The following is a 16,797-nucleotide window of genomic DNA, read 5'->3' as shown; positions in this document are numbered from 1 at the left end:
CGAGATCCGACAACGGGATTATGAGTCAGAGCCTCAGTTTCACTTTTGAATTTGGCGCCAATACCCGGATCTGTCTCGGATCCGACTCGGATCCGCAACGTTCGGGTGGGCTCGGATTTCATAAATCCGAGTGCGCTCATCCCTATTTCATAACAGTGTTTCTTTCCCGGAAAGCATTGAGACAGCGGTGACTGAATGTTAGTGCGGTTATTGCGACAAGTCACTTGTATCAGAGCTAGTGTCACTCTGTTCTACACTCTGTAAGATGTTACTATGTCCCGTGTACTGATTCTATCCATGCTGGCTCTGTGGGGTACGTACAGAATATACAGTTTGTTTTACTCTTATACGATATATATATATATATATATATATATATATATATATATATATATATATAATGGCTTTGCAATTCATCTATTTTTTATATGCAGCTGTATTTTAAATATTTTCCTTTTTCATATATAGCTAATATGATATTGTCATGACAAAACATGTTATTCAGTAATATATCCTGCTATAAGTGTAGTGAATCTGTATCTGATGCTGTCATTTCTCCCTGGTGGCACACCTCAAGAACTCTGGTATTATCTGCAACTTCTCACCCAAAGAGAAATTGTTTTTGATCTGTCAGCTCACATCCCTGCAACATCCCCTCTGTTAATCAGCCTGCTGTACTGATTGCTGGAACACTTCTCCCCCTGCAGCAGCTGATTTAGATACTTCTGTTTAAACTGTATTTTATAAGCCTGCATAAGGCTTTGCTTCCATAACGAGCATGATGTCAAAGCAGGGGCAGGATTTGGACTGGACTTTGGCCAACTTTCCAATTTCATGGACTCTGCAAGGTCTCATGCACTGCACCTTACTACTCTCTATTCAACTTTCCTATAACCATTGCTGCATTCCACTTGCACCTATATTCCTGCTGTCCTCCCTGCTGGTGTCTGTTCTTCAGTCTACAACTGATTCAACTATAGAATATGTGTAGCAGATACCCATATTTACTTCAACCCAAAAGAACCTCTAGGCACCATCATGGCCTCTGTACCATCTAGACACCTGCACCATCATGACCTCTGTACCATCTAGGACCTGCACCATCATGACCTCTGTACCATCTAGGACCTGCACCATCATGTCCTCTGTACCATCTAGGACCTGCACCATCAAGACCTCTGTACCATCTAGGCACCTGCACCATCATGACCTCTGTACCATCTAGGACCTGCACCATCATGGCCTCTGTACCATCTAGGCACCTGCACCATCATGACCTCTGTACCATCTAGGACCTGCACCATCATGGCCTCTGTACCATCAAGGCACCTGCACCATCATGACTTCTGTACCATCTAGGACCTGCACCATCATGACCTCTGTACCATCTAGGACCTGCACCATCATGACCTCTGTACCATCTAGGACCTGCACCATCATGACCTCTGTACCATCTAGGACCTGCACGATCATGGCCTCTGTACCATCTAGGCACCTGCACCATCATGGCCTCTGTACCATCTAGGCACCTTCACCTTCATGGCCTCTGTACCATCTAGGCACCTGCACCATCATGGCCTCTGTACCATCTAGGACCTGCACCATCATGGCCTCTGTACCATCTAGGACCTGCACCATCATGTCCTCTGTACCATCTAGGACCTGCACCATCAAGACCTCTGTACCATCTAGGCACCTGCACCATCATGACCTCTGTACCATCTAGGACCTGCACCATCATGGCCTCTGTACCATCTAGGCACCTGCACCATCATGACCTCTGTACCATCTAGGACCTGCACCATCATGGCCTCTGTACCATCAAGGCACCTGCACCATCATGACTTCTGAACCATCTAGGCACCTGCACCATCATGACCTCTGTACCATCTAGGAGCCGCACCATCATGACCTCTGTACCATCTAGGACCTGCACCATCATGACCTCTGTACCATCTAGGACCTGCACCATCATGGCCTCTGTACCATCTAGGCACCTGCACAATCATGGCCTCTGTACCATCTAGGCACCTGCACCATCATGGCCTCTGTACCATCTAGGACCTTCACCTTCATGGCCTCTGTACCATCTAGGCACCTGCACCATCATGGCCTCTGTACCATCTAGGCACCTGCACCATCATGACCTCTGTACCATCTAGGACCTGCACCATCATGGCCTCTGTACCATCTAGGTGCCTGCACCATCATGACCTCTGTACCATCTAGGCACCTGCAGCATCATGACCTCTGTACCATCTAGGCACCTGCACCATCATGACCTCTGTACCATCTAGGACCTGCACCATCATGACCTCTGTACCATCTAGGACCTGCACCATCATGGCCTCTGTACCATCTAGGACCTGCACCATCATGACCTCTGTACCATCTAGGACCTGCACCATCATGGCCCCTGTACCATCTAGGCACCTGCACCATCATGACCTCTGCTCTGTACCATCTAGGACCTGCACCATCATGGCCTCTGTACCATCTAGGGCCTGCACCATTATAGCCTCTGCACTATCCTTACCGGACACTATCTTGGCCTCTGCGCTACGTATACCAGACACTATCTTCTCCTCTGCACCATCAAGGGCTCTGTATCATCTAGGTCTCTGCACTACCTCTACTGGGCACTATCTTCTCCTCTGCACCATCAAGGCCTCTGTACCTTCTTGGCCTCTGCAATACAGTCCTCTACCAGGCCCTATCCTGACCTTTGCACCATCTGACCTTCCAGGACCATCCTGGCCTCAGGTTCCAATACGCCTATTGTCCCATTTACTCCTATTGTCTCTCATTTCAGGTCTTACCATGAGAGGAAAATGCAATTTGTTTTGCTAATTGCGACCATGCATTTATCATTCTGCCTGTATGTGACCATATATGTTTATTGTTCTCATATATGTCTTTTTTATGAATAATTTGTTGCTGTTAGCTCATAACTGTGTGTTCATTGTGTAACTATGTATCCTGTAGCCATTGTTTAATGTGTTGTCTGTTCATCACCCTATGTACAGAGCTGCAGAAACTTTGTGGCATAGTTATTAAGCTGAAATATATACCATCTACGCAGCTCAATGCTTCTTATTTTTGTAGAAACTTTTTGACACCTTATAAACAAAATATAATAATTATAATGAATGTAGCGTATACAATTTATCTATTGTTCAGCACGGTGGTTAGCATTGCTGCCTTACAGCGCTGGGGTCATGAGTTTGATTCTGATCGGGGCCCTATTTGTGTGGAGTTTGTGCGTTCTACCAGTGTTTATGTAAATTTTCACAGGGTGCTGCTGTTTTCTCCAACAGTCAAAAAATATATTGGTATTTTAATTGGCTTCTGACTAAAATGGCCCCATGTGTTTGTGTGATAGAGAATTTAGTTTATAAGCTCCAATGGGGCAGGGACTGATGTGAATGATTACTTATTCATTGTACAGCGCTGCATAATATGATGGGGCTATATATATATATATATATGTGTATATATATATATATATATATATATATATAAAAAGCAATAATAATAATTGTTTTGGAATCCCTGTGGCTACACAAGAGTTTTGTAGTTAGCTCATACATGTCAACTCTCCCGGAATGTCTTCGCTACTCAGAATTGCGGATAGGTCTGGCGATACTCCCTCATCTGCCAACTTGACTAAATTAAATCCGGCATGTACGGTCGGAGGGGGGGCTTCGCAATTTGCATCATTTTTTCCCGCCCCCAGTGATTTTTTTTACCACTGTAAAAAAAAACAAAAACAGGCATTACATCACTGGGGACGGGGCCAAAATGACGCAAATCGTGAAGCCCCACCCCCTCCGCCCATACACCCCTCGTGCCATCCAGGATCTCCCGGACCCGGCCAACATAAGGTTGGCATGTATGAGTTAACTCAGTGTCACCTGCTGATATGTGTTTCTGTTAGAGATGAGCGCACTCGGATTTCTGAAATCCGAGCCCACCCGAACGTTGCCGATCCGAGTCGGATCCGAGACAGATCCGGGTATTGGCGCCAAATTCAAATCTGAAACTGAGGCTCTGACTCATAATCCCGTTGTCGGATCTTGCGATACTCGGATCCTATAAATTCCCCGCTAGTCGCCGCCATCTTCACTCGGGCATTGATCAGGGTAGAGGGAGGGTGTGTTAGGTGGTCCTCTGTCCTGGTAGATCTCGTGCTGTGCTGTTTAGTTCTGTGCTGTGCTGTTTAGTTCTGTGCTGTGCTGTGTTCTGCAGTATCAGTCCAGTGGTGCTGTGTCCTGTGCTCTGTCCTGCTGAGTTTCGTAGTGCTGCTGGGTCCTGTGCCGTGTCCTGTTCAGTCCAGTGGTGCTGTGTCCTGTGCTCTGTGCTTCTAAGGGCATAGTTATTTCCCCATTATTCCCAAGTTTTTAAAAAATAAAAAAAAAGTAAAAAAAAATTAAAAATTAAAAATTAAAAAAAATATATATAATTATAACCAAATTTGCAAAACCAATCCAGCAGTATAAGTCCATTGGTACTGCAATATTACAAAGTTCACACATTCTGCAGTATCAGTCCAGTGGTGCTGTGTCCTGTGCTCTGTCCTGCTGAGTTCCGTAGTGCTGCTGGGTCCTGTGCCGTGTCCTGTTCAGTCCAGTGGTGCTGTGTCCTGTGCTCTGTGCTTCTAAGGGCATAGTTATTTCCCCATTATTCCCAAGTTTTTAAAAAATAAAAAAAAAGTAAAAAAAAATTAAAAATTAAAAATGAAAAAAAAAATATATAATTATAACCAAATTTGCAAAACCAATCCAGCAGTATAAGTCCATTGGTACTGCAATATTACCAAGTTCACACATTCTGCAGTATCTTGTGCTACATATAATGGAGACCAAAAATTTGGAGGATAAAGTAGGGAAAGATCAAGACCCACTTCTTCCTAATGCTGAAGCTGCTGCCACTAGTCATGACATAGACGATGAAATGCCATCAACGTCGTCTTCCAAGCCCGATGCCCAATCTCGTAGTACCGGGCATGTAAAATCCAAAAATATATATATTGTGGTGACCCACTCCTCTACGCAGTCCAGACACATTTATTGGTGCGAATCATAAAAGTTCAGGGTTTTTAATATATATTGTGGTGCCCCACTCCTCTACGCAGTCCAGGTACATTTATTGGTGCGAATCATACAAGTTGATGGTTTTCTTATTATATATATTGTGGTGACCCACTCCTCTACGCAGTCCAGATACATTTATTGGTGCGAATCATAAAAGTTCAGGGTTTTTAATATATATTGTGGTGACCCACTCCTCTACGCAGTCCAGGTACATTTATTGGTGCGAATCATACAAGTTGATGGTTTTCTTATTATATATATTGTGGTGACCCACTCCTCTACGCAGTCCAGATACATTTATTGGTGCGAATCATAAAAGTTCAGGGTTTTTAATATATATTGTGGTGACCCACTCCTCTACGCAGTCCAGGTACATTTATTGGTGCGAATCATACAAGTTCAGGGTTTTTAATATATATTGTGGTGACCCACTCCTCTACGCAGTCCAGGTACATTTATTGGTGCGAATCATACAAGTTCAGGGTTTTTAATATATATTGTGGTGACCCACTCCTCTACGCAGTCCAGAAAGATACCTCGTTGCAACTTTTTGGACTAATAACTATATTGTGAGGTGTTCAGAATACACTGTAAATTAGTGGAAATGCTTGTTATTGAATGTTATTGAGGTTACTAATAGCATAGGAGTGAAAATAAGCCCAAAAACTTGATTTTTAAACTTTTTATGTTTTTTCCAAAAAAAATCTGAATCCAAAACCTTAAATCCGAACCGAGACCTTTCGTCAAGTGTTTTGTGAGACAAATCCGAACCCCAAAAATAATGAAAATCCGGATCCAAAACACAAAACACGAGACCTCAAAAGTCGCCGGTGCACATCCCTGGTTTCTGTACTGGGATCTGCCACAGACTCATTGATCATTAAATACCATTATCAGATATTCAGGGATACAAACAGCTACTAGTGTACTCTGACCTTGATGCAATTAAGCTATTTTTATCTTTTATTTCTAAGGCACCACAAAAGGTCTGCAGTGCCATACTTGACATTTACATTACTATACAATAAACAGACAGCAGGGATGCATAACTCAGTACATAACAAATGAAAAACAAAATAATACAAAGGGTTGGGTACGTTTTAAGGACGCTGTAAAAGCCAACACCACATCTCCCAACATGAGGACACCGAAGATCTCATTGTCAACAGTGTGTAAATACAGACGGCTTGAAAAAGAGATTTAAACTAATTGCGACCTATGAAGAGCTTGGCACAGTACAATGATGTAACTTTAAAGGGATACTCTATCATTCATGCTATTAAGGTGGTAATTTAAGGAGGCAAAGGCTGTACGATGTTCTTTGGAAAGCCGTGTACAAGCTACAGCCGTCGCCTCCTTAAATTACCACCTTAACAGCACGAATGATAGTGTATCCCTTCAAAGTTATGTCTTTGTACTGTGCCGGGCTCTTCATCCGTCGCAATTGGTTTAAGTCTCTTTTTCAAGCAGTCTGTAATACCACTTTGTTAGCAATGAGATCTTTGGTGTCCTCATGTCGGAGTAGGTGGTGTCAGCGTTTACAGCGTTGTTATATTGATTACCACCAAATAAAAAGACCAGGCATCTACTAATTAAACAACAGTTAACTCAGTAAAGGCAGATCAAGTTATTTACAGGACAGTGGATGGGAGTGATGGTCATGTCTAAAGTGAAGTAGACCTGGGTTCAAGAAAACAGAGCTAAAGAATCAGACTTAGAGGTACAGAGGGTGATGGAATAGTTGCAGTAGAACACGAGGAAAGAACAGAGCGGATTGTTGGTGAACGAAGGGTAAGGAAAGAGGGTGGAGGTGGAGTTAGGTGTAGAGAATGAAAAGGTTAGGTGAGGTAAGAGGAAAATGAGGAGAGGACATTCTTGGTCAGTGGTCAGCGGTATCAATGTCAGTATAGCAGTCCACAATAAGATAAGTAAGGAGAAGTGTTCCTTAGATGTAGCGAAGAGAAGGTCATTTGTGACCTTAGTGAGGGCAGTTCCAGAGGAGTGGAGGGAGCAAAAGAGGGTCAAGGACGGAGTGAGATGATGAAATTTGATTATATTGAGTATATTGCTTATAATAAAATAATTGTAACCTCACCTGCTGTAATATACATTTGAGTGAAAAGCCAATGTTTGGGTACATCTGGCATAAAGTTTTTTTAAAATATTTTCAAACTCTATACCTGGGAGGTGAGTACATTTGGTTTAACTACATTGTAATGGTTTTTGAAAAATATATGTCAGTAGTTCATAGGACCTGCATAAAATGAGGTTCCCTTGATGTTGGGCTTCAGGCTTAAATGTATGATCAAAATATGAACTGATACAATTTACCATTTAATTTTGATAGATACACACAGATTTCCAGTGGTAAGGACAAGAACTGACAACTAATGTTGTTTTGGTTTGGACCAGTAGGAAGCCACAAGCTCTCTGCCTTCGGTTGGAGCAGCACATCCCTAGGGTGGGTGGTGCACATCCCTAGGGTGGGTGGTGCACATCCCTAGGGTGGGCGGTGCACATCCCTAGATTGGGTGGTGCACATCCCTAGGGTGGGTTGTGCTTCTTAACCCTAACCCTTTTTTCACTCAAAATTCATATTTATTTCCATAATTTAATCATCTGATAACACAAATTAGGTTGAAATGGTGTCTCTAATGGTCTTTTCTTATTTTGGGGATCTTAAATGAAGTGCAGGATTTTATTAGCATACTCTAGGTCTCATGGGTGGTTCTTCATTTCAAAATTATTGGAACCCTGGTCACAGACGATGCATAATTGAGATTTAAAAAAAACATTCTCTTTGCATTGTCACAACTGATTCCAGACGTCCGCCTCGACCTTTGGTATAGGCAGGGTGCTAGGCGAATACAGGATCTTCTGGAAGGAAGATCACCCACCCCTTCTCCCAACTACAAAACAAATATGACATTCCAGCCCAAGACTTCTATAAGTATCTGCAAGTCAGGCACTGGATACAATCCTGCCTCTCACATGTACTGGTGTTGAGGTCGATTCCCCCTAGTATTCAGTTGTCCATCTCTCCTGCAGACAGCATCTCTTCATGGTACCGGCTACTCTTGGCCCCTATTGACAACCGTGATTTGCCTATTCAATCTGTTTGAGAATCCGAACTAGATACTACTATCTCAGCCGATGTCTGGGAATTTTTTTTTCCAAAACATATATAAGAAGTCAAAGTGTATTAACCACTCGGAAATTTTGATTAAAGTTATCCATAGGTTGTATCTTACCCCGGATAATCTTCATAAAATCTGGCCTTCAGAATCCAAATATTGTTGGAGGGGCTGTGGCAAGGCTGGTACGCATATGCACATTTAATGGTCATGCCCCAAACTTCAGTCATTGTGGGTTGAAATCTTTAATTTAATTTCACAGGTCTAAATCTAACATTTCTCCTTCTCCAGCTATGGCACAACTACACCTATATCCTCCATATCTCCAACGCCACGATCATTATGTAACTGGATACATACTTATCACAGTTAGAGCAGCAGAGCATAGAATTGGAAATCCCCTTTAATTCCTTCACTTTCTAAAATTATTACTAAAGTTCAACATAGTTACGAGATGGAAACTATAGGTTTTACATATTCTACAGCGGTTTCCACCCCGTTGATCAAATGGTTTATATGGTATGAATATTTTATGGAGCATCGATCCGTGTCTGACCCTTAAACCTTGTTGAGTGTTCTTTGAGTTGGGTACTTGGGTCAGACCCAAAGGTACAATTCTTGTAATCTGACTCTCTCTTGCTCTGTCTCCACCCCCCCTCCTATTTGTCCTCCCTTCCTTCCCTCCACCTGTTTTTGTTGTAAGCACCTTGCAATATATGGTGTGCTTTTATTGTTACTTTTCTTGATTGTTTGTCTGTTGGCATTTGTTGATTTGTAACCTGTAACCACTGCTATGTTTGTTTCATGTTCTTCTAAAAACTCAATAAAAACCTTTTAAGTTTAAAAAACCCCCAAAACATTCTCTTTAAAATATTATTCTGAACCATGAATAATTTTTAAAAAATCTTCAAAAAAACAACAGCTATCGAGCAAAGGTCTGTTGTTCATTCTCAAATCATCTTTTAAAATATTTTTTTTACGCTTTTTGTACCAATAAGTAAAGGAATTGTGAGTAGATTCTCCATATCACAAATACCTGTGAGTCAAACAGTTGGAGATCATTCCTCATGGAAATACTTAATTGATACTTTCAATGTAGAATCATTTACTGTTACTATGGATTTAATATATCTACAATACTATGTCATTCTCCTTGTGCCTTTCTGTCCCTTCTTATAGATCTTCTTCTCTTTAGATATCTTTCACAATGGGCCATTCACGATAATATCTACTGTTTATAGGTAAATCCTGTGCGGCAACAGAAAAGTACTGTGTGCACCAGCCCCGAGGAACAGAGTCATTTGTGGGAGAAGCTCTCACCCTCCCCTGCAGGTTTGTGTCTCCAAAAAACAAGGAACATGATTCAGAAGTGACCGTTATATGGAAAGCTTCAAATCAAGACTACTGTGGTGGTGGTAACAAGGAATTTTACAACAGCTTGGCAAATTCCACATTTCCGCAATATCGGAGAAGACTAGTCCTAGTGGGCGATCCAAAAGCTCTAAATGCAACTATAACTCTAGCAAATGTTACAGCAGATGATGCAAACACATATTGCTGTCGTATAAAAATGAAACATAAAGATGGAACCCTTACCCAGTTTCAAAGCAGAAAAGGGACTCATCTCACTGTGAGAGGTAAATGAAGACATTTATATTAACTAGGAGGTTTTCTGCAGAGGTGGAGATGTGGTGAGCTAATCTTCTGTAGTGCCATGAAAGGGGCATTAGGTGGGAAGCGAGATAATTGCTAGATTCTTTTATGAAGACCCATAGGGATGATGGAGCTTAGAAGATTAATTAAAGGGTAATTCCACCCAAAACTGGACATTTAGTTCTTGTGTGGCATATCTTGTAAAACTCAGTCCCAAAAGGTTACTTACACAAGGTTTGGAATTTAGACCCTGTAGTGGGTCTCTCTACATCTTTGTGCCCTCTGCTTGATCCTGCATGATCCCTTGGATGTGTATTGTCACTGCACAACATGGTGCCTGATTGAGAAAAGAATGGGACCAGGATCAATGAAATTACGCAAATATCTCTGGGCTCTCTTTGCTCCTCTTTTTCAGTCAGTACATTTTCTAAGGACAGAAGGGGCCCACCATATAGTCTTGGCCCCAGTTAGATAGCGCTTTAAGACTAATATTTTCCAGAATTTCATTGCAAACCAAAAGCAAAAAAATACAAAAAAAGGCAGGACTTACAAAGTACATACACAGAAATTACATTTGTTATTTTTTATGTTATAAATTTAACATCACAGCTAATAACATATTTTTTTCTTATAACTAATATTAATTATGTTAGCTGATAACTATAATTAATATAATAACTTTTAACTACAACTAATGTGGTACCTGTGTTTGTTTTAATGAACACAATAGTTTTATATTGGGCTTGATATTTGACAGAGCAACTCAAAGTTCTCGGTCAAGGCCCTTCTACATATCCTACAGCTAGAATAAATACAGTACATTCTAATTAGCTGGACACCATATTATTTGTGCAGTATAAAGTAAAAGTCATGGTTCCCAAAAACAATCATATTCTACGTTGATTATTTTAACCGTGCCTAAATGATGATGATGAACTTCACGGGTTATTTCAGGATGAGCCCTCTTTATGTGAACTCTGATAAGTATACCAGTTTCATTGCACAATATGAAACATTCTATAGGAAGTGACTGCAGACGTCCCTCTTGCAAAGAGCTCGCACTTTAAGCCTGCTTAAGACTGCTGGAGGGAAGAGACGGTGGAGATCAGTGGCTAAAATAGAGAAAGTTATATGAGCATAAACTCACCAAAACTGGATAGTAAGGAACAGGTAAGTAACAGGAATGGGGCACAGCTAGCTCCATAGCCAGGGAAAGGATAAGTAGGGAGGAGGGCAGGACTTCTGGGTACAGTGGGAGGGGAAGTCAGGAAAGGAACATACGTTGGAGAGAGGAGGGGCAGAAATTTAGGAGTGTCTCAGACTCTCAGACAGTACCTAAAGCAAAGGCGAGAGAGACCTGAGCTGGACACACGTGTAACCCGCAATGTGTGTAACCCGCCCAATAACCCGCAACCTGCGACCTGCAAAAATACACTACAACTTGAAAAAAAACCCAAGCCCAATTCTTGTTATAAGTGGAATTGGCAAGTATGGCAGCGACAGCAGCAGAGAAATAAGGAACACGCTTGGGGGAACGTCACACATAAATGATGCATTCATAAGTGTCACCCCGTAACATAATAATAATAATAATAATAATAAACTCTTTATTTCACTAAAATATTTTACAAAGAAAACATATGAAACAAACGGTAAAATTATTTCCTTAAAGCAAGGTCTTTCAGTTAGCCATAGTTTGACGCATGTACCGCCATAAATCTTGTGATTTTACTCCTGTTCAAGGCATTGTGCTGCGGCACACTTAGCAACATCTCATGGCACATCGGTACGCCACAGCACACTGGTTGAAGATCATAGCTCTAAAGGTTCTTCTTGTTGAAAATGTAGCAGAATCCAATTATAGGCTCCAATAACCTGGAATAAATCCTTCTAACACATATCATCAAAAAAGGCAATAAAACTAATGGGAACAACCAGAGACCATTGGTCCCATTGTATAAGAACTATGAGGTGCTAGGAGATATAGCTTCTTTATTGTGGATAACATAAAATACCTGGAGTATAAATGCATGTAGAAGATGAGCCAAATTGTGTCATGTTGGAGCTAACAAATAATTTTTTTTGTATGCAAGTGCATATCTCCTGAATGGGTGCCATGGCCTTGCAAGTAGTCTTTGTTTGTAAACCTTGCAGACCCATGTTTGTATCCTCTGCAGACCAATGTTTGTATCCCCTGCAGACCCATGTTTGTAACCTCTGCATACCAATGTTTGTAACCTCTGCAGACCAATGTTTGTAACCTCTGCAGACCAATGTTTGTAACCTCTGCGGAACAACTTCTGAGCTACCCAGTTATTGTTCATCATAAATTACTTTTGTATTTTGTTTGTCAGGTGAGAATGAACTCAGGATAGAGCAACCATCTTTTATCCCTGCATTCATTGGTGACACAGTGAATATTTTCTCTCGATTCACAACTAAGAACCAAAATATTCACCCTAATACAATTTTGTGTCAAGTGCGGAGAGGCGTGGGGGCTGGACCTGGATGTACCAATATCTTCTCTAGAAGAACCTGCACAGACGGGGCTGGGAAAAATATTCTACATTTCAAAATTGATCATGTCAATTCTTCACACCAAGGCTGGTACTGCTGGGAAATACAAGTTTTAACAAAAGATGAAAAAATAGCTAAATATGAAAAAAATGTTGGAACAGAACTTCTCATTGTAGGTTTGTATCTGTCATAAATGGGAGCTATGAACCTGTCCCTCCCCCTGCAGGGTGATACAGACAGAAGGGAGCTATGAGTCTGTCCCTCCTCCTGGAGGGTGATACAGTGACACAGACAGAAGGGAGCTATTAGTCTGTCCCTCCCGCTGGAGGGTGATACAGTGACACACACAGAATAGAACTATGAGTCTGTCCCTCCCCCTGCAGGGTGACACAGACAGAAGGAAGCTATGAGTCTGTCCCACCCCCTGCAGGGTGACACAGACAGAAGGGAGCTATGACTCTGTCCCTCCCCCTGCAGGGTGACACAGTGACACAGACAGAAGGAAGCTATGAGTCTGTCCCTCCCACTGCAGGGTGACACAGTGCAACAGACAGAAGGGAGCTATGAGACTGTCCCTCCCCCTGCAGGGTGACACAGTGCAACAGACAGAAGGGAGCTATGAGACTGTCCCTCCCCCTGCAGGGTGACACAGTGCAACAGACAGAAGGGAGCTATGAGACTGCCCCTCCACTTTAGGGCTATTTATATTTATATAGATATGTTGTTATTGCTGCTTATCATGATGATAAAAAAAATCATCTATTTACAATATTTATCAATACAATATTGTTGGGCAGGTGAGCGATACACAGCTGCTTTGATGATACTGGTCCGGAGTGGTAAAAGCTAATTTACCGCTTCTCTGGGCCAGTCTGAGTGGATATGTGCTGGCGTGACCTGGTTGGTCAGATCACACATGTGCAGTAGATCCTGGAAAATCCTCTTGCCGGAGGGAGCTTGATGTATGGCATATTAATGTATGAATGTAATAACACCATTCTTCCTTTCATTAATAAAGTAGAAGATCAATATCCTATATATTTTTTTTTTATTTAATTTTCAGAACAAACAAATCACTTGGACATCTGGCAGCCATCAGTAACTGTATTTAATAATCATGCAATAATCAACTGCATGTACTCAGCACCACAGTATGAGAACATTCTATGGACCAGGGTCTATTGGATGGTCGGGAACTCAAGAGAGCACTTTATATATCATCCAGACCCAGACTTCATACACCCAGATTACAAGGGAAAGACCAGGCTGATCAATGAGTCCATCCTTGTCCTAGAAAAGTTCCATGGTCCAGATAACACCACCTTCTACTGCCGTGTAGTGATACAACGTTGTGGATTACAGACAGAGGTGATAATGGAGGAAGGCCCTGGAACACAGCTGAGAATCTACAGTATGCACGGTATGTGTATAAAGCTCAATGTATGACAAAGGTGTTTATAAAACGCCAGAGGGTATAATTAATTCATGGATGGGGAAGTAATAAGTAAACTGGGGTTTTCAGAACTCTTGCTGTAGCCAACATGAGGAGCAAGAATAGGAGGGCTAAGAGGGGTGACTTAATAATCTCTAGGGCCCTAGACAAAAAGAACATATGGGTAGAAGCTAAAGGTACTAGGTCCTAGTTCCCGTGCAAAATTTAATCTGGGGCCCTCTCGATGAGAGTCTGTTTGGTCAATGTTAGAAAATGTCTGTTTCTGAACTCTCAGGACAGTGATTCCCTGTGACGGTATTACACAGTGCTCTTTTTTCAATAAGAATGAGGAGGTGTCTTAATCGAACCACCTTGGCATTTGACCCGATGCCTCTGTTTGCTGTAACACCAGAGAAGCAGATCAGAAACCTGGAGCACCGAGACCTTCTGCTGATGCCACCACCGGCAGCCGTGCTAGCCCAGCAACTACTGTTGTGCTTTAGCATCTTGTAGCGTTTGATAGCATCTTGCAATGAAAGAACACATTTCTGCAAGTAATGAAAAATTAAAAACTTGACATGCTCCCTATTGCCAGGGCAGCACAGTGGCTAAGTGGTTAGCACTTCTGTCTTACAGCATTGGGGTCATGAGTTCAATTCCCAACCATGGCCTTATCTGTGAGGAGTTTGTATGTTCTCCCCGTGTTTGCGTGGGTTTCCTCCGGGTGCTCCAGTTTCCTCCCACATTTCAAAAGTATACTGGTAGGTTTATTGGCTGCTAACAAATTGACCCCAGTCTGTGTCTGTGTTTAGACTGTAAGCCCCAATGGGGCAGGGTCTGATGTGAGTGAGTTTTCTGTACAGCGCTGTGGAATTAGTGGCACTATATAAATAAATGGTGATCATGATGATGATTTATAACAACCTGCAAGCAACCTCCCGGCTGTCACTCATAGTGGACACACTTCATAGATTGAAGGGCTGAGGAGGGTGGAAGGGAAGGAGAAGAAGGTGTTGACTCTTTGAGGGGTTGGGGGAAAAATGCAGGAAGCCCACAAAAAACATTTTTGCAAAGGAAATATTTGAAAATCATATATTTACTTACGTTTCTGGGGAATCTTGAACGGGAAGCATGAGGGAATGAATTTAGGGGTCTTCCTTTCTTGATTCATATTTATGAAATATTTGCCATTGTTTCCACTTTTCTGAGCAATAACTTACACTTTTTTGTGTCTTCTCCACCAGTGGCACTGAATACACATTCAGATAAAACACTATGGGCCTGAGTCATTAAGGAGAGCAAAGCATAAAAAAGGAGTAACATTTGCACCTGGGCAAAACCATGTTGCATTGGAGGGGGATCTAAATTTAAAATGTGGGGACAAATTTATAGTTGGGGTAGGACATGTCCTAGATCAACTTTAAATTTCAGTGTAATAATAAAGCTATCAAATATTTGTGTGCTACATGAAAAAACTACCAGTATTTAACTTATGTGCAAAATAATAAACTAATTTGCACCCCTTAAGTTGTAACATGGTTTGTCTCAGAGAACATTTACTCCTTTTTTGCCTTAATGACTCAGGCCCTATAACACTAAAATCACTGGCGAAAATGGAAGTATTCATTGGATTTAGGGCTTCACCTTATTTGCCAAAGATTCATCCTATTTAACAAAGCCCCCATGGCAGCGAAGGCTATTGGTGGGAATCAGCAGTGGTGGCCTTCACATAAGAAAGCCTATTTATCATGTACCATTGCTGTGCTCCTTATCATTATCACCATCTCAGGATGGTTACTTTATTATTATTATTATTATTATTATTATTATTATTATTATTATTATTTTAATATAACTTTGTTATTATCTTTTTGTTGAATCTGGAACTGGAAGTCCAAGTTCAGGTTTTTAGTTACAGTGTGCACGCGCAAGACCGCAAGGTGGTCACATCATGCACAGATTGATCTCGGACTGGCATGGTGAATAGCAAGAGTCAGCCAGTATCGCTCTAAATTCACCATCTGTGCCCTGTAAAAAAATACTATACTATGATATGTATATTAATTTGAAGAAAATAAAAGACTCTGCAACAAATATAAATTAGATCTCGTAAGATATTAAACTGCAAATGCACTTTTTGTCAAAATTGTTTGATATTTAAGCAGAACCCTCTTGAGAAATGTTGACTTTGGAGGTCATTTATGATGTGAAAACTACTACGATTCCGTGCAAAAACGACTTTGGTGATCTGCGTTGGTGTGCCTAGCTTTCCACCTGAAGGCAATGATCTCCGGGCAAGATGACAGCATTTGGCCGGGCAGAATGAAAAGGGGAGGAGCAACATTAATAATAAAGAGAAAAGGGGAGGAGAGGGTTCATCTTTAGGGCAATCTTTCATTGTGGAGAGATCACATCCATATCTCTTATGAAACAAATCTCGAAATTTGATAACTGGGCGAGGCAAATTTCAGTGAATCTGCTCAAATAGACTTTTTGGCGTTACATACATCTTTAATTGCTATGGAACTGTACACTAAAACGAAATGGAAGTCTGTAAACTGTCCAATCATCACTACAAGTGTTAAAAATGCCTAATTAGTATATTGGGATGGCATCAATAGGTGAGGTAGGCACATTGTTTGTGGAGAACCCCTTCAAAGACGGGATGATATACTAAATCGTTTCTGTTTTCTAATGATTAATTCCTGTCTATCTCATATTTTACAGATCCAGTCCTGAAGGAGTCATCTCAATGTCTCAATATAATTGTAATTTATGCTGGAATCAAACTCCTCTTCCTTCTTGTTCTGTTCATAGTAGCTTTGGTCTACATTAAGAAAACGTAAAGACGTAAAACCTTCAACGCCATGGGAATTATCAGAATATTATAAATAGAACACACTGTTTATTCTTCTAATAATGTAATGTGATCGTTCTTGTTCTTTTACTAAACAAATGAAGCACTATA

General features: G+C 41.3%; 1 protein-coding gene across 2 annotated transcripts; it reads left to right on the top strand.

Annotated features, from left to right (window-relative positions):
* The first annotated feature begins 212 nt into the window (after positions 1–212).
* LOC142149710 (uncharacterized) lies at positions 213–16,797 on the top strand. Of its 2 annotated transcripts, XM_075205015.1 has the most exons (5): positions 213–313; positions 9,469–9,864; positions 12,235–12,573; positions 13,461–13,817; positions 16,557–16,797. In XM_075205015.1, exons 1-5 carry the CDS (start codon positions 274–276, stop codon positions 16,673–16,675), a joined length of 1,251 nt encoding a protein of 416 aa, XP_075061116.1. In that variant the 5' UTR covers positions 213–273; the 3' UTR covers positions 16,676–16,797. The 2 variants fall into 2 exon arrangements, with proteins under 2 accessions (XP_075061116.1, XP_075061117.1); XM_075205016.1 differs by lacking the exon at positions 12,235–12,573.

This window comes from Mixophyes fleayi, chromosome 4 (genome assembly GCF_038048845.1).
Source record: "Mixophyes fleayi isolate aMixFle1 chromosome 4, aMixFle1.hap1, whole genome shotgun sequence".
NCBI classification, from domain to species: domain Eukaryota; kingdom Metazoa; phylum Chordata; class Amphibia; order Anura; family Limnodynastidae; genus Mixophyes; species Mixophyes fleayi.
Note: the sequence above shows the minus strand (reverse complement) of the source record. Positions and strands in the feature narration are given on the sequence as shown.

Bases quoted from the DNA above. Each gene is read 5' to 3' on its own strand.
- LOC142149710 (XM_075205015.1), top strand. From the start codon at position 274: ATGTCCCGTGTACTGATTCTATCCATGCTGGCTCTGTGGG. The intron at 314-9,468 runs GTACGTACAGAA...TACTGTTTATAG, and splicing joins ATCCATGCTGGCTCTGTGGG to GTAAATCCTGTGCGGCAACA. The intron at 13,818-16,556 runs GTATGTGTATAA...CATATTTTACAG, and splicing joins GAGAATCTACAGTATGCACG to ATCCAGTCCTGAAGGAGTCA.